Source organism: Pyrus communis, chromosome 9, assembly GCF_041283825.1.
Source record: "Pyrus communis isolate YQ-2024b chromosome 9, ASM4128382v1, whole genome shotgun sequence".
In the NCBI taxonomy this organism is placed as follows: Eukaryota; Viridiplantae; Streptophyta; class Magnoliopsida; order Rosales; family Rosaceae; genus Pyrus; species Pyrus communis.
Genome location: NC_142573.1, coordinates 10,522,777 through 10,549,190, shown reverse-complemented (window position 1 = coordinate 10,549,190; position 26,414 = coordinate 10,522,777). Strand labels below are relative to the sequence as shown.

Genomic DNA, 26,414 nt, shown 5'->3' with positions numbered 1-26,414 from the left:
TTAAACATTTGAATGTAGTGTTTTATTTATTTTTTATTTTATGACATTCTAATATATTGGTAGTCAAGTTGGTTGCAACAATATGCTTCTCCTTTTACACATGAGTTTGTATCTCATGGTAATGGGGTTTCCATCTATAATATATATATATATATATATATTTTTTTTTTTTTTGGGACTCCCTTTCATTGCTTTAATTTATCCTTTCAAAGTTCATCATAACTGCATTTCTACCAAGGTTTTTGGCCAAAAAATTACTTTTGAATTTTGCATGGAAACAGATCTTAAAAAGTTAAAACAACTTCAAAAAGACAGTATTTCCAAAACTCTCAACCAGATTACTGCAAAATCCCAACAAATTAATTTCTTACAAGAAGAAATTACACACAAAAGAGTTGAAGAACAGCTAACAAATAAGTCTTTGTTAGAATCTATTAGGCAGTTTTCTAATAAACTTGCTAAGGAAATCTGTTCAGATCTCCCCAATGCTTTTTGGCATCGAAAACAATATATTGTTAAACTACCTCATGTTAAGGATTTTAATGAATAAAAAATCCCCACCAAAGCACGACCTATTCAAATGAATCAGGAAGTTTGAACATGCTGGGTATGAAGTGGTTTGGTATGATAAAGGGGAATTCCTCATTCTTGCTCAGAGAGAAATTTTCCAATGTGGAGGGAATGGTATAATATTTTGTTTTGGTGAGTGGTGCTGTAAATAGGCTTAATAGCAATGCTTTCGGTCTCAAAGAGAATGGCCTGGTTATATTTGAGGCTTTTGTAGGATTCTGTTGGAAGATAATGAAAATTTGGGGGTAAAAGAAGTTTAGCAATACGTTCTGGGGGTTGATTTTTGTCAATATGAAGAGGGATGCAAAAAAGCTTTTCAGAAGTGGGGTTTTGAATATATGGTGATGATTTAGCAAAGCTAGGTGTTTTTGGAACTGACGGTGATGGGGATCGAACTGATGAGTATGGATCATATGGGGTAGCTAATGCTGTTTGGTAATTTGGTCGGATATTTCATATGGTAGATCCTAGGGGAGTGAATCTGTTTGTGATGGCTAAGGCTGATGAAGAGTCGGGAATAGACTCTTGTTTTACTGGTACTAGGGTTTGGATAAGAGTGGCTGGAAGCCTTCTTTGGTTAGTGCCCATTCTTCTCCTGCAAAATTCTCTGGTTAGAAAATCTAGGATGCAATTATGGCTGCCTTTAATGTACTCAATTTCAAAATCAAAAATACTTAATATGGCTTGCCAGCGTGCAAAAATTTGTTTTGATGCAATGTTTTGAATATCTTTCTGTAAAACATGTTTTGCATATTTGCAATCAACACGAACCAAAAATTTTTGATTTAATAAATCATCTTGAAATTTGCTAATGCATAATACAATAGATAATATCTCTTTCTTAATAGTACTATAATTACTTTGAGTAGGATTCCAAACTCCTGAATGGAAACGAACAATTTGTTCAGGAGCTTCGGAAGAAGTTTTCTGCTTAAGGATACCTCCATAACCAATATCAGATGCATCGGTTTCGACTATTTTGAATGAGTCGGGAGTTGGAATGCCAAGGCAAGGCAAAGTCTTGACATGATTTTTGATCTGTTTGATAATAGAAGTATGAGTTTGAGGCCATGATGGAGGATTCTCCTTGAGACGATCAAATAAAGGTTTGCATTGTTGGCGAAGGTGAGGATAAAATTCTGAAACATATTTGAGAGATCCAAGAAATCGCTAAAGTTGGGTTTTATCAATAATTTGATCTGGAAATTTATCAGCAAACTGGATGACTCTATCGATGGGTTGGATAATATATCTGTAGATATGGTAACCTAAAAATCTAACTTTGGTCTGAAATAACTTAATTTTGGTTGCCGAAACAACTAATCCATTGGACCTGATGATCCTAGCAAATGCATGCAAATGCTTCCAATGCTCATCTATTGATTTTGAAAAGATTAATACATCATCAATGTAAACAATTGAAAAGTGACTATATTGATTAAAAATCTCATTCATAATGTTTTGAAATCCACTTGGTGCATTTTTCAAGCCGAAAGGCATTACGTTCTATTCATAGTGTCCGAAAGGAGTTACAAAAGCAGTTTTGTATTTATTAGATTCATGAATTTGAATCTGCCAAAAACCTGATTTCATATCAAATTTAGAAAAAACAGTTGCTTGAGAAAGTCTGTTTATCAAATCTCTTTTGTTGGGAATTGGATAACGAATCCATTCTAAAACATCATTCAAGGGTTTGTAGTTAATAACTAATCTTGGAACACCTCGTTCCAATTCTGCATTTTTTTGAACATAAAAAGCAGAATTCTCTGCGCCTTCCCCAGATAGGGCGGAACTACTGGTAGGAGGTAAAACTGTCCATAGAATTAAGAGTGCGGAAGTAAAATACATATAAACAAAGTAGCATTTCAAGATAATAAATCAAAAAGAACTGAGGTTGATTGAAACGGAATATCCATGTATGATCAACAATAACATGAAGACATAAGATCAAGTTGAACATAGGTGATGTATTCATGAAAATAATGAATTCAATCTAGTGATGCAGATAGATTTTGAAAATAAGTTTTATTAAAACTTACTGCAATGCAGATTACAAACTGTTTTGCCTAATGGCAGATGATGATTATAAACAAGGTGGAGCTCGTAGGCATCCTGGATAATGATATATGTATTACAAGTGTTTGGGTTTTCACTGAAAATTTTCTCTGCTCTTTTAGAATACGCAGAGAATTTCTCGACTCGAAGTCCCCTTGCTATGTGAATGAGCTCTTCTTTTATGGTGTCGAGAGAATGATTGAGGCTGGGAGCCTAGATCTGGGAATCCCGTTTGCACATGCCAAAGGCTGGGAAAGCTGCCAGGCAAATCATGGATTTTTACTGTGGAATCACGCTGTTTCTTTTACAAAAGTTGAATGAACAGTGATTTTTTTGCTTTTCACTGTTGGAAAATAGTGGCTTGTCTGAATATGAAATGATGACTGCTATTGCTGATGATGCTGTTTTGGATATGATCACATGGGCAAATAATGCACCTCTGAAAAATCAATACTGGAACGGATCTTGGGCATCTTGGAGATCCACCTGATCTGCCCATTTGGCGGGAAGCTGAGACGAAGCATCAGATGTATCTGAGTTCGAGTCTGAACTTCCTTTCTTCTGCAGCATTGCCGCTTCTGCCATAAGCTGCTGGGCCACATCCAGAAGTTGGGTAGTCTTTGAAGATTTTTCTTTCTTCAAACTGGAGGATCTGGTCGACTTGGATTTTCCTTTGAGGGAGGAAGATGGACTAATGTCCGATAAAGATTGAACTGGTTCCTGAGCTTTTGGTAGTTTAGGAAAATGCTGTGTTTCTGGCAAAGCCTGTGTAGAAGGTGCAAAAATTGATGGAGCTGAACTATGGGGAAATTCTGCACGAACTAAATCAATGATCTTTTGGTGGTTGAATTTGTCCCACTACTTTACCCATCGGGCTCTGTAAATTCCACCATTGTCTGCTTGGAAGTTCCATTTCAAAATCCACGGGACCTTGTACTTGGCCATAAACAAAGAAAATAGGGAAACCCTGCTGTCAAAGCGGCTGCGATCAAAGCCAATCTTGAAGCTATTGCTTAATGCTTGACGAAGGTCATCTGGAACAAGAGAAATGTTTGGGTCATGAGTAGCCCACCAGTCTGGGAACGATGTTGGGAATCTTAGCTTGAAACTTTTGTCAAAGGTCACGAACCATGAATGACTAAAATCTTCTGTCTGATGAAAGAAAATGTTAGTCCAAGCCTGTATGTAATCATAATAATTATAATGGTTGTTCGGTATGAGAACATGCTGGGTATGAAGTGGTTTGGTATGATAAAGGGGAATTCCCCATTCTTGCTCAGAGAGAAATTTTCCAATGTGGAGGGAATTGTATAATATTTTGTTTTGGTGAGTGGTGCTGTAAATAGGCTTAATAGCAATGCTTTCGGTCTCAAAGAGAATGACCTGGTAATATTTGAGGCTTTTGTAGGATTCTGTTGGAAGATTATGAAAATTTGGGGGGTAAAAGAAGTTTAGCAATACGTTATGGGGGTTGATTTTTGTCAATATGAAGAGGGATGCAAAAAAGCTTTTCAGAAGTGGGGTTTTGAATATATGGTGATGATTTAGCAAAGCTAGGTGTTTTTGGAACTGACGGTGATGGGGATCGAACTGATGAGTATGGATCATATGGGGTAGCTAATGCTGTTTGGTAATTTGGTCGGATATTTCCTATGGTAGATCCTAGGGAAGTGAATCTGTTTGTGATGGCTAAGGTCGATGAAGAGTCGGGAATAGACTCTTGTTTTACTGGTGCTGGGGTTTGGGTAAAAGTGGTTGGAAGCCTTCTTTGGTTAGTGCCCATTCTTCCCCTGCAAAAATTCTCTGGTTAGAAAATCTGGGATGCAATTTTGGCTGACTTTAATGTACTCAATTTCAAAATAAAAAATATTTAATATGGCTTGCCAGCGTGCAAAAATTTGTTTTGATGCAATGTTTTGAATATCTTTCTGTAAAACATGTTTTGCAGATTTGAAATCAACACGAACCAAAAAATTTTTGATTTAATAAATCATCTTGAAATTTGCTAATGCATAATATAATAGATAATATCTCTTTCTTAATAGTACTATAATTACTTTGAGTAGGATTCCAAACTCCTGAATGGAAATGAACAATTTGTTCAGGAGCTTCGGAAGAAGTTTTCTGCTTGAGGATACCTCCATAACCAAAATCAGATGCATCGGTTTCGACTATTTTGAATGAGTCGGGAGTTGGAATGCCAAGGCAAGGCAAAGTCTTGACATGATTTTTGATCTGTTTGATAATAGAAGTATGAGTTTGAGACCATGATGGAGGATTCTCCTTGAGACGATCAAATAAAGGTTTGCATTGTTGGCGAATGTGAGGATAAAATTCTGAAACATAATTGAGAGATCCAAGAAATCGCTGAAGTTGGGTTTTATCAATAATTTGATCTGGAAATTTATCAACAAACTGGATGACTCTATCGATGGGTTGGATAGTAGATCTGTAGATATGGTAACCTAAAAATCTAACTTTGGTCTGAAATAACTTAATTTTGGTTCTGAAACAACTAATCCATTGGACCTGATGATCCTAGCAAATGCAGGCAAATGCTTCCAATGCTCATCTATTGATTTTGAAAAGATTAGTACATCATCAATGTAAACAATTGAAAAGTGACTATATTGATTAAAAATCTCATTCATAATGTTTTGAAATTCACTTGGTGCATTTTTCAAGCCGAAAGGCATTACGTTCCATTCATAGTGTCCGAAAGGAGTTACAAAAGTAGTTTTGTATTTATCAGATTCATGAATTTGAATCTGCCAAAAACCTGATTTCATATCAAATTTAGAAAAAAGTGTTGCTTGAGAAAGTCTGTGACATCCCACATCGCCCAGGAGAGTGATCTGCCCCATGCCGGGATGTGACAAAGTCTTTTTATCAAATCTCTTTTGTTGGGAATTGGATAACGAATCCATTCTAAAACATCATTCAAGGGTTTGTAGTTAATAACTAATCTTGGAACACCTCGTTCCAATTCTGCATTTTTTTGAACATAAAAAGCAGGGCAAGACCATGGAGATTTACTTTTCCGGATGATTCCTTTTTGTAAAAGCTGGTTGATTTCTGTTTTACAAAACTCTAAAACTTCCTGATTCATTTGAATAGGTCGTGCTTTGGTGGGGATTTTTTATTCATTAAAATCCTTAACATAAGGTAGTTTAACAATATGTTGTTTTCGATGCCAAAAAGCATTGGGGAGATCTGAACAGATTTCCTTAGCAAGTTTATTAGAAAACTGGCTAATAGATTCTAACAAAGACTTATTTGTTAGCTGTTCTTCAACTCTTTTGTGTTTAATTTCTTCTTGTAAGAAATTAATTTGTTGGGATTTTGCAGTAATTTGGTTGAGAGTTTTGGAAATACTGTCTTTTTGAAGTTGTTTTAACCTTTTAAGATCTGTTTCCATTCAAAATTCAAAAGTAATTTTTTGGCCAAAAACCTTGGTAGAAATGCAGTTATGATGAACTTTGAAAGGATAAATTAAAGCAATGAAAGGGAGTCTCAAAATAACTTGATCAGAAATATTTTTGATTAAAACAAATGGAGTTTTAAAACAAACATTTTGTTGACAAACATGAGCTTTGGGAATTTCATATTTTAACTTCATCGGGGATTGATTTGCAGCACTAAGTATTTCAGTGGACTTGTGATAATACTTGGTAGGTATTAACCCTTCTTGAATGCAATTCAAATCTGCACCCGAATCAATTAAAGCTATGGTTTCTAAATGAAAATCTTTGATTATTATCTTGGATTTAGAATACTATTTTCTAATTCTGATTTTGTCTAAAAGACTTAAAACAAAATCTTTTGAAGAAGCTTTGCTCGACTGAGCATCAAAATCGGAGTTTGAAGAAGAACTGCCGTGTTCTTCTACAAGTGCTTGAGTACGGACTCTACTGAGTTGTGAACGAATTTCTGTATTTTCGGACTTTAAAAATCTAATTTCCGATTTGATTTGATTAACTTCTTTTTGCAAATCTTTGATGGTTATTTCCTTTTTAGGTTTATTAAATCGTTCCAAAGTGGTACTGAGAGAAATCTTTTGGGGTGGAGTCTGGCTGGTGCCAGGTTCTTGGAGAGAAATCAAATTTTTGAGTTTTTTCAAATAAAAAGATTTCAAATTGGGATCATCAACTTTACTGATTAATTCCATTAAAAATTCTTCTTGTTCTTCTTGCTTATTAAGCACTGAAATTTTGTTACAACAAGTGTATGTGCATCCAAACTTAATGTTTGGCGAAGATACTTCGTCTGAACTGCTATGATTAGAAGAGGATAATTCCAAATCCCTATCTGATTGACTAGAGTCGGTGTTTCTAAGTTCTAAAACCTGGAGAAGCTGTACTTTCTCTTCGTCAGAGATTTTCAGCTGGTTAATCGCTTTCTTAACTTTACATTCGTTTGCAAAATGATCAAATTTGCCACATTTGTAGCATTTTCCTTTTTTATTTTGAAAATCTTTTTTAGATTTTCGAAAAGGTTTCTTTTTGGGGTTTGAAAACGGTTTTTCATAAAACTTGTTGGTTTGAAAAGGTTTGTTGGAAGACCTTTTGTTTTTGTAAAATCTGGAATAAGGTTTAGAAAACTTGCTAGTGTGCTGAGCCTTTTTCTTTTTGCTCGAAGGAGCTATTGGAGGTAAACCATATTGTTCACAAAATGTTCCAAGTTCATATTTAGCAATAGATTTGTCTTTGTTGACTTGTTTTGAAATCTTCATGTCGATACACATTTTCAATCATTCCTTTTGGATAACATTAACTATGTTCCCATAAGTAAGGGTAGGATAAGGTATGACACCTTCTTCGTTTACTAAAACATTTCGGATTTTGTGAGCAAAAAGATTTGGTAAACCATTGATAAATTTTTCTTTCCAAAAATGTTGATTACTATCTTCGCGAAGCATGACTCTGGAAATAAAAACATCTTTATACCATCTGAAATCACTTAAGGTTGGACACCTTAAATTACTCAGTTGGTCGTGGATACGAGTAGTGACGTTGCTAGGTGTTCCTATTAAGTGCTCTATAATGGTGTAGAGTAATGTGTTTACTCCGTCGGGTATTCCCTGTTCTATCGTTTCGTCAAAGATGGGAAGTCTTTCTTTATCTTTTTTAACTGCATGACGTATTTCATCTCTGGAATGAGAAGTTAAGTGCTTCTCCCACTAAGAATGGAGCATTCCGGTAAATCCAGTGACGAGAAGATCAACAATCTGTGTTTGTGTGAAATTGTGATTAGAAATATAGCTATTAGCAACCATAGACTTATGTTGGAGTTTGTTGAGGAGTTCTTGTTTTGACAATCCATCTATATTCCATTCATAGAGTTTGTCAGCAGAGACTGAAAATTGATTTATAATATTTCTTTCCTCAAATTGAAGATCAGGAGGTGTTGGTCTGGGATACCAGTTTTTTGTAAGAGAAGTGGGATTGACTGGATGAGTACGAATACGTTTTAAATCAAAAGTTGGTTGAAGATCAATGTTTTGAAAAACATGTTCAATCTTTTGAAGAGAGTTATCCGTTTCTGTGTCCTGAGAAGAGTCCGAAGTAGATGTTTTTTCTTCTTCGACAGAAACATCATGGTTTTGTAAAACACTAACAACTTTCTCTTTTTTGAGCTCATTGAGCATTTGGTCTATTTTTTGCATGGTAGTCATGGACTTTAAAGCAGTAGAACTTGAAGAAGTATCAGTAAAGTTCACTAATGGTTTTTCTTTTTGAGAAGATTTTGGTTGAGATAATTTGTCGATTTTGGTTTTAATTTTGTCTAACTGTTTTCCAATAGTATGAAGACTCTGGTTTGTAAAATTGTTCTGTTCAATGACAGATTTAAAACCTGAATCCTCTTTTGGAAATTTGAAAGGAGTTGCTGAAATATTGGTATTGCCAGTGGAAATTAAAATAGTTTCTTTGGGAGGATGACTGGAAGAAATCAAAGTTTTGTCTTCCTTAACCCAATTTTCTTTGGTAACAACCGTAAGTTTGTTTTTGGTTTCATAATGTTTTTCAATGAAATCAAAGAAAGATATTTCAAATTGGTATTGTTCTACAAAATATGACTTTAGCCCACAGAACTCAATTTTCTCCACATAAAACCCGATGTAAATTTTTTGCTCAAATAAAACTCCATTGACTAGACTTCACATAAGCAAATTCATTAATTATATTTGACTTTATCCATTTAAAATTTTTTGGATGCCTAAAACACCCTTATTGAATGTTTAATGTACATAATTAATTCCATACAAATTGTAAGGGAGAATTAATGATTTTACAAAAATAATATTTTGCATATAAATGTAGGGATTTGTTGGTTAGTTTGGCTCTCGAATTCCAATTTACCATTACAACGTGTCCATATTATATATAGGTAAATTATTGTACTTCAAAATATAAAAAAAAAAAAAAAAAAATTGTTGTCAAAGTAAAAATATATAAATTAAAGGAGATAAAAATTGCATGTAAATTAATTTTAGGACAAAGAAAAAGAAAAGAACCAACTATAGGTAAATTATTTACATATACAGTCTAGATATTTGTTTCACATAAAAAATGTAGGTAAATCACGTGTGCATAATTTACCTACTATTATTGAAATTTACCTACTTGCATATTTTACCTACTATTATATTAATTTACCTACTTGCATAATATAGGGAAAATGCCAACAAAACATGAGAATATTATTTGCATATATCACAGGTAAATTGCAAAAAGAAATATGAGAATACTTTGTTTATATAATGTAGGTAAATTACAGGCAATAGGGCGATATTATTTATACAGGTAAAGTAGGGACGTTTAACTATTATATATAAGGAGAATAATTACACCGAATAATAATGTAGTCATTATTTAAAGTAATGCACTAGATTGTTATAGAAATTAAAAATAAATAAATAAATAAATAGAAAAAAACGTCATGATGCTTAATTAGATTTTAAGGCCCTTGATTGAAGCTAGTTTTCAAGTGTCGGTTGTGGCAAAAATTGTAAATAATTTGTATTAGTAGGTTACTTATATTCTTATGTGGTAGTTTATTTGACTTTTGGGTTTTTGTTGGATGTTTAATTATATGTGAGTTTATGTTTAGAAATCATGATTTTTCAGGACGAATATCTAATGAATCCTATATATATATTTTATTATTTTATTTTATTTTTTGGGGTCAACCATCTATAATTTTTTCAAGTTAATGAGATCCGTCTTTTACATTTTCGATGCGAATTTGGTTTCCCATTTTGGATGCCAGTGCTGAGATGGTTACTTTGGTCAAACTATTACAGCTTCTACTTGTCGGCCATCAGCTTAAAATCTGAACACGGCAGAAATTGGACCCTGTACACCTGTTGTTTCCGTACTCATTCAAGCCAGCAGGGTCAAAGATGGAAGCAAGAAGGCTAGTTCCCAGTCAGAGCATCTCACCGCCTTTGGCATCAGACCTAAAATGTATTGGAGTCACTCCAACCGAAAAATTAGAAAATTTTTTGGCATCCCCTTGCGATCTTGCAGAATACTGCAAGCGGGTTCCGTTGCCTTCCCGAGTGTAAACCGCGCCAAATGTTCTGTGTAGCTCATCCAACGTAAAAGATTAAACCTAAGAGCCAGCTCTAGAAATTTATTTGGCTATAAATATTAATATTGAATTAAAAAATAATAATTAAAACATTTCTCACTCGCTACACGAGCTTACGTATGGTCGTAACTCGTAACAGAAATAAGGAGCTCTTAACATAAGTTGCAGCATTTTCTGATAAAATTTAATTTAAAATAGAGAGCATACAAACACCAACACTTTCAAGCCATTATGAACGTCATTAATTACAAAGTGGTAGTCCATTTCAATAATTTGAACGAATACTTAAAGTCATACAAATATGCATGTAATTTAATATTTTAGTGAATATGATGTTGAATTTTTACACATGCATTATAGCCGGTTCAAAATTCTTCATCTCCTAAATTATTGTAATAGTTTCGAATATTCTCCCTCCCCTTACTAATAATAAATTAAAAAAAGTCATACAAATACAACAAAATATTATTGACATCAATCATGTATTATGAGCTGCATGATAGAAATATAAGCGGTAGTCAATTTCCACTTCAATCGTGAACTGCATTATAAAAATATGTTCAAAAGGTTATTGAGAAAAATGTTTCTTTTGATATAGTATTGACACTATACAAAGGTCATTGTGAGAGTCAAATTAACTTTCTATATTTATAAAAAAAGATATATATTTATAAGAAGTGTAGAATGATTTTGTTTATTTATTTTTTTTGAGTGTCAATAACAACACCTTTTGTTTAATTAAAAAAATAAAGGATATCAATTGCAAAAGTTTTGCACATTATTTGAATAGAGTAATGCTAGGAGACCATATATTTATACCACATTATATGACGTGGTAAATGATTCATATAATCATTAGTTAATGAGGTAAAACTATTAATTGACGTGTCATGTACAAATTACTTGCCACATCATATAATTCATCAATGATGATGGAAACTCAACTCAACACTTGAAACATCATTAAGCCCTGAATGCAATGAGCAATAATTTACATTGTGTGATCATGATTACAAGCACTCACTAAGTGATTTTCATAGAATGAAAGCACTCATCATTTTCTTTCAAGATAATAATGGTTGTACGCATAGTGGAGGTTGAAGTTTTGGAGAGATTTTTCAATATGTCCAGAATACGAATACATACTTTATATGTCATTATACAAGCGGAGGGGCACTTGGAAAAAAAAAAAAAACTTTCTTCCTACTTGTGTAATGACATATACCATACTGCCCCCAGACACATTAAAAAACCTCTCGGAAGCTTTGAGGTATGGCTGTTAATTGGCATGATTGATAGTAATAAAGTTCTACCGCATGCATTCTTATCTATGAGTGTGGAGGTGTTGCAGCCTTTTATTCGACTTAAACTCGCTTAAGAAACTGAATATGGACACAATGCCAGTTTACATGGTAATAACAGATCAAGCAAAAAGAAAGGAAGGACCAAATTGGCAAGAAACAGATCCGCGGCCCTCAATGACTATATGCTCAATAATTTCCTGTTGCCGTGTTGCGTTGAACTAACTCGTTGACTTACCTTGTATACCTAGGTAAAACATTAATAAAAATTGCTGGGTATATATATTTCTATGTTCAGATCTCTATATATACACAAAGGAAGGTGATCATTTATACATTCGTCCATTGAAAACATAGTTAAGTTTCTATATACAGGTCTCTCTCTCTCTCTCTCTCTCTCTCTCTCTCTCTCTCTCTAAATAAAGAATATTGAAGAATGTGGAAGCTTAAGGTCGCAGATGGTGGCAATGATCCATACATCTACAGCACAAACAACTTCGTGGGAAGGCAGATATTTGAGTTTGACCCTGAAGCAGGAACTACCGAAGAGCGAGCTGAGGTGGAAGAAGCTCGTCTTCATTTCTACAATAACCGCTATCAGGTTAAGCCCAGTGGTGACCACCTATGGCGAATGCAGGTATGCTTTAGTTCGTCCAAACTTATATCGTCAATTAGTTTACGCAACGTAAACCATGTTTCTAATGAATGTGAGTTCTAGTTACTTAGTTTCACCGATGTAGTTATTTATTATAAGCAATTAATACTTGTATCCACTTACCTATTTATCCACCCACTTATTATTAACGCACCATACAATAATCAAAGACATTATTTTACTTTTTCACATTATCTAAAGATCATATTTACTGAAAATCAATCAATTTGGAGATCATGTAGTCATTTATATATATCGAACATGATCAATATTCTTGGTAATAATTTATCAACCATCTATTCATTTGATACATATGAGCGACTAAACACTCTATGACTTAACTGATTTTTAGAATATAAAGTGAATAAACGTAATTCTAATAATGAAGTTTGTATGTAAAAAAAGCGTTAACTACAAGTGAACAAGTACACCCATAAAGTATTCTCTGTCATGAATGGCATGCAATGAAGCTAAGAAGATAAAATGAGGAAGCTAAATATAGCGTATGACGTGTGTATATAAAAAATCAGATTTTTTGTTTGTCTTGTTTCTACAAAGTTTTCATTTTCCTATCTGATGGGCATCACCAATAATTCTTTAGGGTTTATTAAAATTTAATTAATAATAATATCATCGTCATAAATTTGTTTAATCATAACTTCAATCCTCTCATTAGTATCGCACTTAATTATCTGTTCACTTATCAACAGTTCCTAAGGGAGAAGAACTTCAAACAAACAATTCCCCCAGTTAAAGTTGAGGATGGAGAGGAAATCACACATGAAAAGGCCACAACTTCTTTGAGAAGGTCTGTCCACTTCTTTTCAGCGTTGCAGGCTAGCGATGGCCATTGGCCTGCCGAAAATGCCGGCCCGTTGTTTTTCCTTCCTCCTTTGGTCAGTATTTAACATTGTCACCATTTGCTATCATGTTATTTACCCACACAATGTCTTACTTATATTAATGGATAAATTGACACCAACTTCTTAAAGTTTATGAGGTCACGTTTTGAATCCAATGTATATGAGTAATGCTAAGTAGATTAACTTTTTAGACCTATTTGTAAATCATGTTATGTGGTACTAATAGAAAATAAGCAGTACTAATCCAATATTTAACGACAATGTCTTACGGTTTAAATAGATAATATCTCTAGCATCATCCCAATATATATGTGAGACTACATTTCTAGACAAAATTTGTAAACTAAATGATGTGTCACAGTACGAATAAGCACGTTTATCAACATAATCCAATTATCAACTTTCATGTTATTTAGTTTACAAAATTTTATCTATGAATTTAATCTCTCTAACATTACTCTAAATATATAGTCTTTCAACTTTGAAAATTTGAGAGGAATAACTAAGTTTCTCTATGACTACAAAGTTTACACCTAATGTCAACTTTCCAAAAAGTGCAATCGACTATGAAAATATTTTACTTGCAATCCCATGTTCCCATTTTGGGGCTTAAAAATAAATAGCGTATTTTCTCGATTTTTTACCTAACTCCAAATATTTGGGTTATTATTAATTGCTCTTTCCAATTTTTTACTCAAAATTTGCAGGTCATGTGTGTTTACATTACAGGGCATCTTAACACTGTATTCCATGCAGAACACCGTAAAGAAATTCTGCGTTACATATACTATCATCAGGTACATATATATACATTGTTATTTTTTCATACAAATTGGATAAAATTAAAAATTTTCAAAATGTGCTTATTTGTTTTAAATAACTACCAAGGGTTGCAGTTAAGTTGGCAAACAGTTTTCATTTCTGCATCCAAAATCCCGCTTGTATAAATAAAAATACTAAACAAATAATGCTAATTAATATGCATCAATGTTTTGGGTAATTCAGAACCAAGATGGTGGTTGGGGATTACACATCGAAGGACACAGCACCATGTTTTGCACAGCTCTCAACTACATTTGTATGCGTATTCTTGGAGAAGGACCTGATGGTGGCCAAGACAATGCTTGTGCAAGAGCTAGAAAGTGGATTCTTGATCATGGCAGTGTTACCCACATCCCCTCATGGGGTAAAACTTGGCTTTCGGTATGCCTATCTGCAGCACTAAGACAAATTGCTTAGGCTCCGGGTTAACTGTTGTTCTTAAATAGCACTATCACTATGGCAAATTGTCAACATATTGGTAATTTATACATGCCATATATAACCGAATTATTTGAGATTATTTGTTATTGATAACGGGTGAATATCGACAACGTATAAAGATGTATAGTTGTTAATGATAACGGGTCAATATTAACAAAATTAACCTTATTGTTGATACACTCTATAATACTGGTAACCCCTTACTAAAATTTACCTCTATTAGAGTTACAATCTAAAAAAAAAAGATAAATGCTATAAGGTCATATTTGACTCCAAACTAGTGGTGTGACTTATACCATATATATCCAACGCAGACATAATCAAATAATTATTTAAACTTTTAGCTTTTATTCAGTAGAGAAAGATGAAGTGAAATTAATAATTAACTATTACTTTATATCTTCTAAAGGTGGAGTCCCACCTCTTAACTAGATTAAGTCAAATATGACTTTACAGGTGGCAGACCAAAATCTTATATAACCCTAACTATTTCGGTATATTAAAGAGCGATCGAGTCATATTTGGCATTGAGAACACTGCACTACTATTATTTAAGAGGGTTTCCCCATTTAATTAATCTTGCTCAATTGATTCTTGCAGATACTTGGTGTGTTTGAGTGGTCCGGAAGCAACCCAATGCCCCCAGAGTTTTGGATTCTGCCTTCATTTCTTCCTATGCATCCAGGTTAGCACAATTCCGGACTCCACGAGTACAAATAATTCAATCTTTCACATGTTGAAAGATTTAATTAGTCTCTCTCTACCTATAGTCTTCTTTTTTAATCTCTTCTACATCATGCAAATGCAGCAAAAATGTGGTGCTACTGTAGGATGGTTTATATGCCTATGTCATATTTATATGGGAAAAGATTTGTTGGTCCAATCACACCTCTCATACTACAATTAAGGGAAGAACTCTATGCTCAGCCTTATGACGAAATTAACTGGAAGGGAGTGCGTCATCACTGTGCTAAAGTATGTTGAACTTGAATAAATAGCTAATTAGTCAATTTTTTTCTTGTTTAGGTACATAAACTGATTGCGGTAATTTGCATGCAGGAGGACATCTACTACCCTCATCCTTGGATACAGGACTTTATGTGGGATAGTCTGTACATATGTACAGAGCCTCTTCTTACTCGCTGGCCATTTAACAAGCTGATCAGGAAAAGGGCTCTCGAAGTAACAATGGAGCATATTCATTATGAAGATGAAAACAGCAGATACATTACCATTGGATGTGTCGAAAAGGTGTTATGCATGCTGGCTTGTTGGGCTGAAGATCCAAATGGTGATTATTTTAAAAAGCATCTTGCCAGGATACCAGATTATTTATGGGTTGCTGAGGATGGGATGAAGATGCAAGTTAGTACACATTTTGTTAATACAGTATATGATAAGATGATTTGTTCTTTACCCTTTTATCTGTTTCAAAAGTTTACTCTTCTAAATCATTGGAAAACATTATAAGTTGATACATTTTCTTAATACGTGCAGAGTTTTGGCAGTCAAATGTGGGATGCTGGTTTTGCCATTCAAGCTTTGCTTGCTTCCAATCTAACCGATGAAATTGCACCCACACTTGCTAGAGGACATGACTTCGTCAAGAAATCTCAGGTTCGTTTTTTATATAGTCAACTGAACTTTCATTTTTTGTAAAATGTATATGTGCATCGATTAATTTGTTCTAACTAGTGACTGTATTGGAATCAAATTGTAAAGGTTAAGGACAATCCATCGGGTGACTTCAAAAGCATGCACCGCCACATTTCCAAAGGATCGTGGACTTTCTCTGATCAAGACCATGGATGGCAAGTTTCTGATTGCACTGCAGAGGGTTTAAAGGTAACAAATACTTCAACTTTGTTATCCACCTTAAATGCTATTTCCATTTTCCTGACCATAATCCCCTGTACAGTGTTGCCTGCTTTTATCGATGATGCCACCGGAGCTGGTTGGTGAAAAAATGGAACCTGAGCGGTTATACGATGCTGTCAATGTCCTAATTACCCTACAGGTACAACTATTATGTCAGTCAGTCATATATATGAGTAGAGTTGCATTTTGTTTCCCTGCCGTAATCAAATTTTGGACCTAATGCATGCTGCCTTACTTTAAAAACCTTAAAAAACTTGTAGCATTTCAAGACATTTGTTCTTCACCGCACAGTCTATTAGGTCTCTGTACTCATAAAAAATCTCATTTTATGGCTCATTGTAGAGTAAGAATGGTGGTTTAGCAGCCTGGGAACCAGCTGGAGCAGCAGAATGGTTAGAAGTAAGAATTTTAAAGAATTGGAGTAATTTTGTCGAACTTAGTTAGATGTGTAAGAAACTAAAGTCTTTCAAGGCATTATTAATTAGTATATACTTACTGGACATTCTCACTTCTTTTTTCTCCCCAGATGTTGAATCCCACGGAATTCTTCGCAGACATTGTTGTTGAGCATGAATATGTTGAGTGCACTTCATCTGCAATTCAGGCTTTAGTTTTGTTTAAGAAGTTGTACCCTGGCCACAGGAAGAAAGAGATAGATCAATTTATTACCAATGCAGCACAGTACCTTGAAAATATACAAATGGAAGATGGTTCATGGTAATATCATATTATTAAATCAAAATTTTGATTTCTTTGATTAACAACTATAGCAGAGAAACAACTTAGTTAAGAAACATTTGCTCAGGTACGGGAATTGGGGTGTTTGCTTCACATATGGTACCTGGTTTGCTCTTGGAGGGTTAACAGCAGCTGGCAAGACTTTCAACAATTGTGCAGTTATACGCAAAGCTATTAATTTTTTACTCACAATCCAGAAAGAGAACGGTGGTTGGGGAGAGAGCTACCTTTCATGTCCAAAAAAGGTAAAATATGGGAGGTGGATTATGTTTGAAGCGAGCTCCAAGTTTCTTAGTTAATCTCATTGTCTTAGACTAAAATATTTCACTCTGTGGTGGGTGATACAGGAGTACGTTCCTCTTGAAGGAAACCGATCAAATTTAGTACACACAGCTTGGGCTATGATGGGTTTGATTTATGCAGGACAGGCCGAAAGAGACCCCGCACCTCTTCATCGTGCAGCAAAGTTGATAATCAACTCTCAGATGGAAAATGGTGATTTTCCTCAGCAGGTATCTTGCTTACCCTAACATCTATTTCAAACAAAATAAAAATATTTCCCCAACCTTACTTGCATTGCAAGGTTGACTAGTAAAAAGGATGAAACACAAAATAACATATCGTGTTGCGTATACGCGCGTATGCTCAAATTTTTACTTGCAACGTTTTATAACATCTATTCACTAATCATGTATGGCAGGAAATCACTGGAGTGTTCATGAAGAATTGTATGCTACATTATGCAGCTTATAGAAACATCTACCCCCTGTGGGCTCTTGCAGAATACCGCAAGTGGGTTCCATTGCCTTCCAAGGCGTGATTAGGCTCTCTGTATCGTGTAGCTCTTACATGCAGCATATATTAATATGCATAAAAGCCAGTTGTTGAAATTATGTATTATACAAAAAGTGTATCAATCAGATTAGGAAGTAAGATTTACCTACTTGGAAATCAGAGAAATTATACTTCTTCAAACAGAAAAAAATATAAAATAAAATAAAATAAAAATCTATTTCTGCCGGACGTATCTTTAATTCTTTATTTTCTTATTAGATGACTAAAATTACAACATTATAGGGCGAATAGGTTGTGAGAGATGTTACTCAAGGGTGTGTTCCCAGTAATTTAGGCCAAAATTGTTAAGAATGTACTACGTACAAAAATAAGATGGAAGGACTTGAAAATGATTAGAAGCAATAAATTTGAAGAAACTTTCAAATGAGACCAATGTGTCATTTGAAAGTCCTTTGTTTAGTATAGTACATTTCTAGTGTTTTTGTATTGATTGAGTAATTTATTGATAATATTCTTGTAGTGCATTTTTCACAACTTAGAATAAAAGGCCATAAACTTTGAAAGTCCCTGAAACATAAGGCAAATAATCAAAGAAACATATAAAAATTTTCATAGAAAGTTGTCTTAAGGCCACATATATAACTATGCTAATCACTATACTTAGATTAGGGCCACAAATATCTGTTTACTTGGATATTGCAGAAGAACCTTTGAAGTCAAGGATGGTGTGCTAGATCTAGAGTACTTCTCATTGATGGGACTCATCCGTTTGGTTCTGCTTCCTTTATTTATTTTTGCAATGATTTTTATCATTTTATTGTTGGTGGAGCTGGGATGTTGAAGACTTAGTTAAATAAAGAATGTCTTGTACATAAAACGTGTGACATAATCAAATTAGCTAGAGCTGGAATGTTGGTGCTGTAGCACGTGACCAGTGACCCGACTTTGTCTCTCTAGAATAAAATTGATGCCCTAATTTCATTTTTAGGTCCATTCAATGAGATTTCATTGTTTGAATCTAATTTCACAAAGGACATCCACTTGACCTTTGTGGTAGGCAAAGATTCGACCGTTAGATAGTAATGAAATTATATTTGTTGATGTGTGACTCATGTGAGGCTCTTAGGAATTCACAAATCTGAAATTTGTTGTGGGGATCTTCTTGATTGGATAACGAAGGGTTGTTGACCAACCGTTCATGACCATGTTGATTGAGGGTTGAATTTTGGTTAACGTATCCCGAATTGTTCTGAAATGCTGGAATTAGCATTACTTGAGACTTAGTAGAGCCTAGTGGGCCTATCTTGGTTAACAATTCATCCTAGGGGATGTGCACCTCGGTTTAACTGTAGGTGACGCCTTACCGGGATTTACGTGTTTATTGGGCTACTAGATGAGTTAATGGCATATGTGAATGCTAGTGGGAGGAGATGGGCTAGGAATCATGTTAGAATTATCCTGTAGAAGTTGTATGTTTATGTGACTAGATATCTATTGTTACGTTGAACCAATAGTGTGTGTGTGTGTGTGCTTACACTTGCGATTCATATGGATTGATGTAAGAAGTGGTTTGTATGATGTATGTATGTGTGATGTGTGATTGTGTGACTGCACCAAATAGTAGTGTGGTATATGGATGATCCTGCCTAGTAATCCGCATTAGAAGAGCATATGAATTCTATGGATGACTCTACCTGGTTAATCTACATTGATAGGTCACTGTCTGACACGCTCGACCCTGATATTCACCAAACACCAGGGTAGGTACGTGCTGGCCAACAGCCGAAGGTGATGAAGCCATATTAGGATGTGTAATACCCCATATTTATAAAAAAAAAAAAAAAAAAAAAAAAAAGGTTATATATATATATATATATATATATATGTGTGTGTGTGTGTGTGTGGGTAATTACTTTTTTACGGAATGATTTTATTAGATTTATTTTATGTAAGAACCTACTTGCAATATGTAAAATAGTTTCAATGTAAAATCCTTTTTGCTACAAATTATTTCAAAAACTAGCTCGTCTTATTTTCATATGTAAGTAGATATATTTTTTAGTTTGAATTGGAGAAGGAGATTGTGATGAGTTTGGCTTGATTATTTTTCTCACAAAGGGCCGAGAGTTTGAGGTTGGACTAAATGAGTAATTTTGTCTTGATATTTTCTCTCAAAGATGAGGTGGAGAGTTTGTAACATTAGGAGTTAATGATTTGGTGATTACTCACCACTCTAAATGTGAAGGTGGAAGTCTACTTAAGGGTGAGTTGGCAAGTTTGTATTCATTAGGAATCTAAGAGTTAAATGTTTGGTGATGATTCATCCCTCCAAAATTTGAAGAGGTGGGATTCATATCCCTTAGACTTTGAACGTGGCTTTTGAGCTTTTGTCCACTTTGCATGATATTCACCACTCTAAATAAAGGAAGATGACAACTTATTGTGGTTATAACATTTCACGTGGCCTTTGATGCAAGGAACATCTTGCATATTATTCATTAGTTCATAATTAGCTTCACATTTGTTGTTTTTCTATTGGACCACATTTCATTGCTAAGGATTAGGACAACTTTTGTTGCCTTGTTAAGGGAACACATTTCATGGTGATGATTAGGTTAACAATTGGTGTGTTTCTATTGGAACACATTTTATGTCTAATGATTGGCACAACACTTGCTTTCTTTCTATTGGCACACTTGTGGAAATTATTTGGAGAGGAAGATAGCAAGCAATCTTTATAAAGGAAGGAGCAAGAACCAACGGAAGACAAGGGAGAAAAGAGAGAGGAAGAAGAAGAAAAAAAAAAAAAAAAAAAAAAAAAGAACAACTCCAAAGCCATTCTCCTTTTTCATATTACCCCTTATCTTTCATATACATTTTGTTTAGGCTTTAAGCCATCTTTCATTGTATTTGTAAGTTTCTCATATATAGTGAAATATAATGAAAGTAAACCTAGTGGATGTTGTCGATTTGGCGAACCACTTAAATCTTGTGTTGTTTATCTATTTATATTTTGGAGAGCATTGCCATAAGAAGCAGTCCCATCAAACCATCAAAAATATCCATTTACTTTCCTTGAGAATGTTGTAAAATAAGAGAGACAAATCCCAGAAAATGCATGAGAGCTTACCCAACAAAATTGCTTTATGGAACTTAAATGGATTTATGCATCAATATCACCTAGAGAGAGAGATGGAGTAATATGTTAAAGTAATATTTCTCAATTAGATTGTTGTGTGTTATCCATACTACATATTATTGATAAGATTGTACGATTTTGGCTACTAACAGTTTGATTAGTGTTGCAGATGATTATTGATATCCTTGTTACATGGCATATAAATTGGGAGTATTGATACCTATGTGAACATGACATATACATATGCATTTCAAAGCAAGAAAGAAAGTTTAGTCAGTTGTGTTGAGTTTTGTAAAGTGTTTGAGTTGTGAGGATATTCAAGGGCTGAAGTTTGCCTTGAATATAAAATAATAAACATTTTATATGTCAGGCATAGGGTGCAGGGCTTGAGTGTACAAATTGGTTGATTATAAAAATAATGAAATCTTGTATATGTCAGGCGTTGGGGGAAGGGCTTGAATATACAATTGGGCGTCGGGGGAAGTGCTTGGTTAATAAATTGGAAACTGAGAGTTTAATTACAAAAAATTGGGTTAAGGGATGAACGGGCGTTAACTCATATTCTAAGGTATTCGGAGCCAAGTGGTATAAGCATGGTATGGGACGTGCAAGCTTGGATGCCTTAGGTATGTGTTGACGGGATTAAAAGGGAATGAGTACATTCATCCATCCCATTTGCATATATTCCATGCATTTGAAAGAATTGTTACAATTTAATTATTGTAGTTTTTGTTGTGAATTAATTTGTGCATTATTTTTATTCCGCTGTGTATTCAATAAATTTTATGTAAGATTTTGTTGATGTATGGTGTAATCGTTATAATTTTATTTTATTTTCCACCATATCTTGGTTGTAAAATTTATTTCCATAGCTAAGATTTGGCTTGAGTATACAAATTGATTGATTATTAAAACAATGAAATCTTGAATATACAATTGGGCGTTAAGGGAAGTGCTTGTTTAATAAAGTGGAAACTGAGAGTTTAATTACAAAAAAATTGGGTTAAGGGATGAACAAGAGTTAACTCATATTCTAACGTACTTAGAGCCAAGTGGTATAAGCATGGTATGGGACGTGCAAGCTTGGGTGTCTTAGGTATGTATTGACGGGATTAGAAGGGAGTGGGTACATTCATGCATCTCATAGCATACATTTTATGTATTGGCAAGAGCTACTCATTTCAATTATTATTTTAGTTGGTACTTTTGTTATGAATTAATTTTGTATACTAATATTTTATTTCCGCTACGTATTCAATAAATTATATACGGTAAACTCAAGCTTTTATTATGTAAGATTTGTTATATGATGTATTGTGTAATTGTGCCAAATTATTTTAATTTTTCCACCATATCTTGGTTGTAGAATTTATTTCTATAGTTAAGATATGGCTCACATCCTAGCTTATGAATAGTCTTTATTTGCGCATCGGGGTGTGACAAGATGCATGAGAACTAAGAACAATTAACCGACATAAATAAAACTTGTAAATTTAATTATAATGAATATGCATTTATGGAACGTATTTAGAGCATACAACTAAACCGAAACACTAAAAAGGAATAATATAAAATTGAATGAACAAGGAGATAGGTCCTACACCGAAAGGACTCAAAGAAGGAGATGGGTCCCACAACCGAAACCTAATCCTTCAACCATAAACTATGCACCATAATTGTCCAAATAATGGGACAATTCAAGATTTAATTGGACCGCAGTCATGCTTTCACATCCATGCTCGAAATCCAACTAATCCTCAAATGGGAAACTAAGTTTTACTAAAAATAAAAAACAAGTACAAAGTTAATTTCAATTAACTCTATACATCACAACACATATTTGTATGTCATGTACAAATTTAACAACATAATATAAATATAATTGCACAACACAATATAAACATAACAAACTAAGTTCAACATAATTTAATTAATTTGATATTTTTTAAAAATAAAACGAAGAAAATACCTTCTTAATCATTCTCCACCAATCGCTAATCATGCACAATATCCCTATAGACAACGAAATTAATGGCGTTAGTATGAATTTACAATACTTTTATCCTAACAAAAAAAAAAAGGCTTACCAGACTCACTGAGATAGCTCGATCAACTTAGAGAAGAAGATGGAGGGAGTATTAGATGATGAAATTGAGAGAAAATGGAAATGATGGATGCTGGTGTAGACATCGAAATTTCGGTGAAATGAATGTTGACCAATAAATAAAATTTCAACACTCACGTGTCACATAAATTTTACACGTAACGTGTGACTCAACGAAAAATTGAAATGAATCGGAAAAGTCATCAAATAAGACATGTGGCAACATCTGGCAGAAATGATTTATTTCATCTGAATATTATATTCAAAATTAGGCCTTGAAAATTTCTATAAATAGAAGCCAATTTCATTCATTTCATTTGACCAATTCACATCACACCAAAACCTTGAAGCTTTGAAACTCTAAGGCTCTCAAGCAAATCCCGAAGGATCAAGAAAACTCTCTTCGTTCTTCGTCAAAACCTCATTCAAGATCAAGCCCCGACGGCCCTTGAAGAACTTCCACCAACTCAAGATCAAGCCCCAACGGTTCTTGAAGAAAGAGTTTATCGTTCATCATCTGTTCATCCCAAGATCAAGCCCCAACAACCCTTTGGATCAACAACATCAACAAATCCACACATCCAACCATTCTTCAAGATCAAGCCCAAAAGCCCTTGACGATCTGTTCACCCCTATTTTTCAAGATCAAGCCCCGACGGCCCTTAAAGAAACTTCCAACTGTTCATCCAAGATCAAGCCTCGACAGCCCTTGGATCAACAACATGTCAACATACCAACAATTTACAGAGATCGAATCAGAGGACCAAATTACAAAGAGATTGTAACCCCAAAATCATTAATACAAAATATTACTTTGTACACGTGTTCTTGTCTTGTTCGTCGTCAGGAATTTTCGTGTTTACAACCGGATTGAGCAAAATTGAAAGGATGAGTGCAGAGGCACAATCTACAATTTTTTTTTTGCAGTTTGCCCTTGCACATGGCTAAATCCAAATTAAAAAATTCACTTTTGGGCGAATGATTTTGCGCGACGAACAAGGTTTTCATCGCGCAAATGTCCTTTGCATGACTAACATAGTCTTCGTCGCGCGAATAACATTTGCGCGACAAAAAAAAAGCATTCGTTGTGCAAGTTTACCTTTTTTTTTATATTTTATTTCCCTTACTTTATAATTTATTATTTTCAACAAATTACGCAATGAAAACATGTATTGTCGCACAATGCATATTTTTTTAATTTGTTTTTATGTTTTATTCATCAACATCCCAATGAACCTACATTAATGCCAATAACAATAAATTAGTAATTTAAAAAATATTACGTTTTAACAGAAATAATTGTTCATTATTTACAACAAACTTACCGATAACTCCCTCAACATGGACTTCTTCAACTCCTCATGGACCTTTTTCCAAGACTTAAACTCGGCAGAATAATCCCTCCGCACCAAATTCTCAATGTCATACCTAAATTCGGTGTACGCCTCAGCCATATTTTTGCCTTCAAAGTACGGCACTTGCTTCCGTCGATACCTCTCTGTACTACAAGTTTCTTTTTGCCAGAACCTTCTCCATAATCGGCCATTCTTTTTTAAACAATTTTTTTTCGAAAACTAGGGTTGTGAAACTGTGTTTATATAGCACTAGGATACCTTTGCGCAAAGAACTCATTCATTGCGCAAATCTCCATGTTAGTCGCGCAAAACGTGCCATAAATGCGCAACAAATGGGAAGGTTTGAACGCAATCTGACTGTGCTTTGGGCAACAAACATCTACCATTCATCGTGCAAAGTCATCTTAAGCGACGAACATAACGTCGCGCAATATATTTAGCGACAAATGGAATGATTGTAATTATAAAGTTTACGTAAACATATATATCTATGTTTACGTTAACTTTATAATTACAAAAAAATATTCAGAAAATATTTATTTTATAAATAACTAATGCCTTAATCCATACAATTATTTTGAGCACAAGTACGATATTCATTGAAGATTGAAAACACATACAAACTGAGGATGGGGTGCTTACATTATGCCTCAATAAAAAAACCAAACAGGAATTAAAACCTAATTAAGTCCAAATGCATAACTTATAAAAGTAAAAAAATCTTAAATTTAAATATTGTCATACAAAACATATATTTAAAACTACTATTTTGATGGCCCTGGTCCATTACGCAAGACTTCATAACGCAACCGATTGTAACCTCCCTCCAACGGATCCTTCATCAAGAGTATACTTACATTGTTACACATATATGCAAATAATTAATTCCAACATATAACTAAAAATTTCACAAACTTAATTATTGATCCATCAACAATATACTTACTAATAGTTCATCCATCACAACCTTTTTCACATTCTTAGGCACATCTTTCCAAGAACGCCACTCAGTAGTGTGACAATTATTCCCCATGGCTACATCAATCACATGCACGAACTCAAAATGTTGCCTCAAATCATTCGGGTTTACGGCGGGCACGCTCTGATCCTTATTTTTATCCTCCATCTGTTCTTGAATAATAAGGACAACAGAATTGTGAAGAATAAGGATAGCATAAGTGCATATTTATAGGAAGGTTAGTGCCTTTTCGCGACGAAGGCTTTGTCGCGCAAACATCTGTATTAAATGCGGTATTGATTCCTCTGATTCACCCACAGTGAATGGTCAAAACTAACAAGAACTTGCACGATGAATCCTTGATCGAGCAAATGTCCCATTTTCGTCGCTTTTCGCGCAAACAAAAAATACCCCGTGTTTGCTTGCTAACTTTATGTGACGACAACAAAAAATTGTCGTGTGAAGTATTCTTGCGCAATGAACATTTTCATTGTGCAATTTTTTTTTTCCCTATCTTGTCTATTTTGCACGACGAAACGTTTTTTTCGTCACACAAGTACGTCTTGTACGACAAAATATTATTCGTCGGACAAAATATCGTCGCGCAAGCTGGTTTTTCTACTAGTGTCAATATACTGAAATAGTTAGGGTTATAAGTGATTTGGTGTGCTATATGTAAAGTCATATTAATCTAGAGTTAAAAAGATGGAACTCTACCTTTAGAAGATATAAGAGTAATACTTATAAATTTGACTGAATCTTTCTCTACAGAAAACAAAAGCTAAAAGTTTAAAACAATTATTTGATTAGCTATGTATGCATTGGATATATATGGTATAACTTGCACCACTACACTTAGAAGTTAAAATATGACATATAACATCTATCTTTTCCGTTTAGATTGCAACTCTAATCCACATAAATCCTATTACATATAATAATAGGGGTCCACCCTATTATAGTGTATCAATAATAATGTTATCTACTAACATCATTGAAAGTTATACAATGTTGATATGTTGTCAATATTGCCTCACCATCAATAGTAAATAATCCAAATAATTCAACTATACATTGCATGGATAAAGTATCAATATGTTGCCGATTTGTTATAGTTATAGTGAAATTTAAGAACAACAGTTTACTG

General features: G+C 34.1%; 1 protein-coding gene across 1 annotated transcript; it reads left to right on the top strand.

Annotated features, from left to right (window-relative positions):
* Positions 1-11,827: 11,827 nt before the first annotated feature.
* Positions 11,828-17,943, top strand: LOC148694229 (beta-amyrin synthase-like). Its single transcript, XM_088699553.1, has 15 exons — positions 11,828-12,156; positions 12,885-13,070; positions 13,745-13,834; positions 14,043-14,240; positions 14,901-14,985; positions 15,109-15,275; positions 15,360-15,665; positions 15,798-15,917; positions 16,023-16,145; positions 16,219-16,317; positions 16,521-16,577; positions 16,705-16,895; positions 16,984-17,161; positions 17,264-17,428; positions 17,617-17,943. Exons 1-15 carry the CDS (start codon positions 11,956-11,958, stop codon positions 17,734-17,736), a joined length of 2,286 nt encoding a protein of 761 aa, XP_088555679.1. The 5' UTR covers positions 11,828-11,955; the 3' UTR covers positions 17,737-17,943.
* The last annotated feature ends 8,471 nt before the right edge of the window (positions 17,944-26,414 follow it).

Coding starts and splice junctions, on each gene's coding strand:
- LOC148694229 (XM_088699553.1), top strand. CDS start 11,956: ATGTGGAAGCTTAAGGTCGCAGATGGTGGCAATGATCCATACATCTAC. Junction 13,835..14,042: donor GTTACATATACTATCATCAG/GTACATATATAT, acceptor TGGGTAATTCAG/AACCAAGATGGTGGTTGGGG. Junction 16,318..16,520: donor ATGTCCTAATTACCCTACAG/GTACAACTATTA, acceptor GGCTCATTGTAG/AGTAAGAATGGTGGTTTAGC.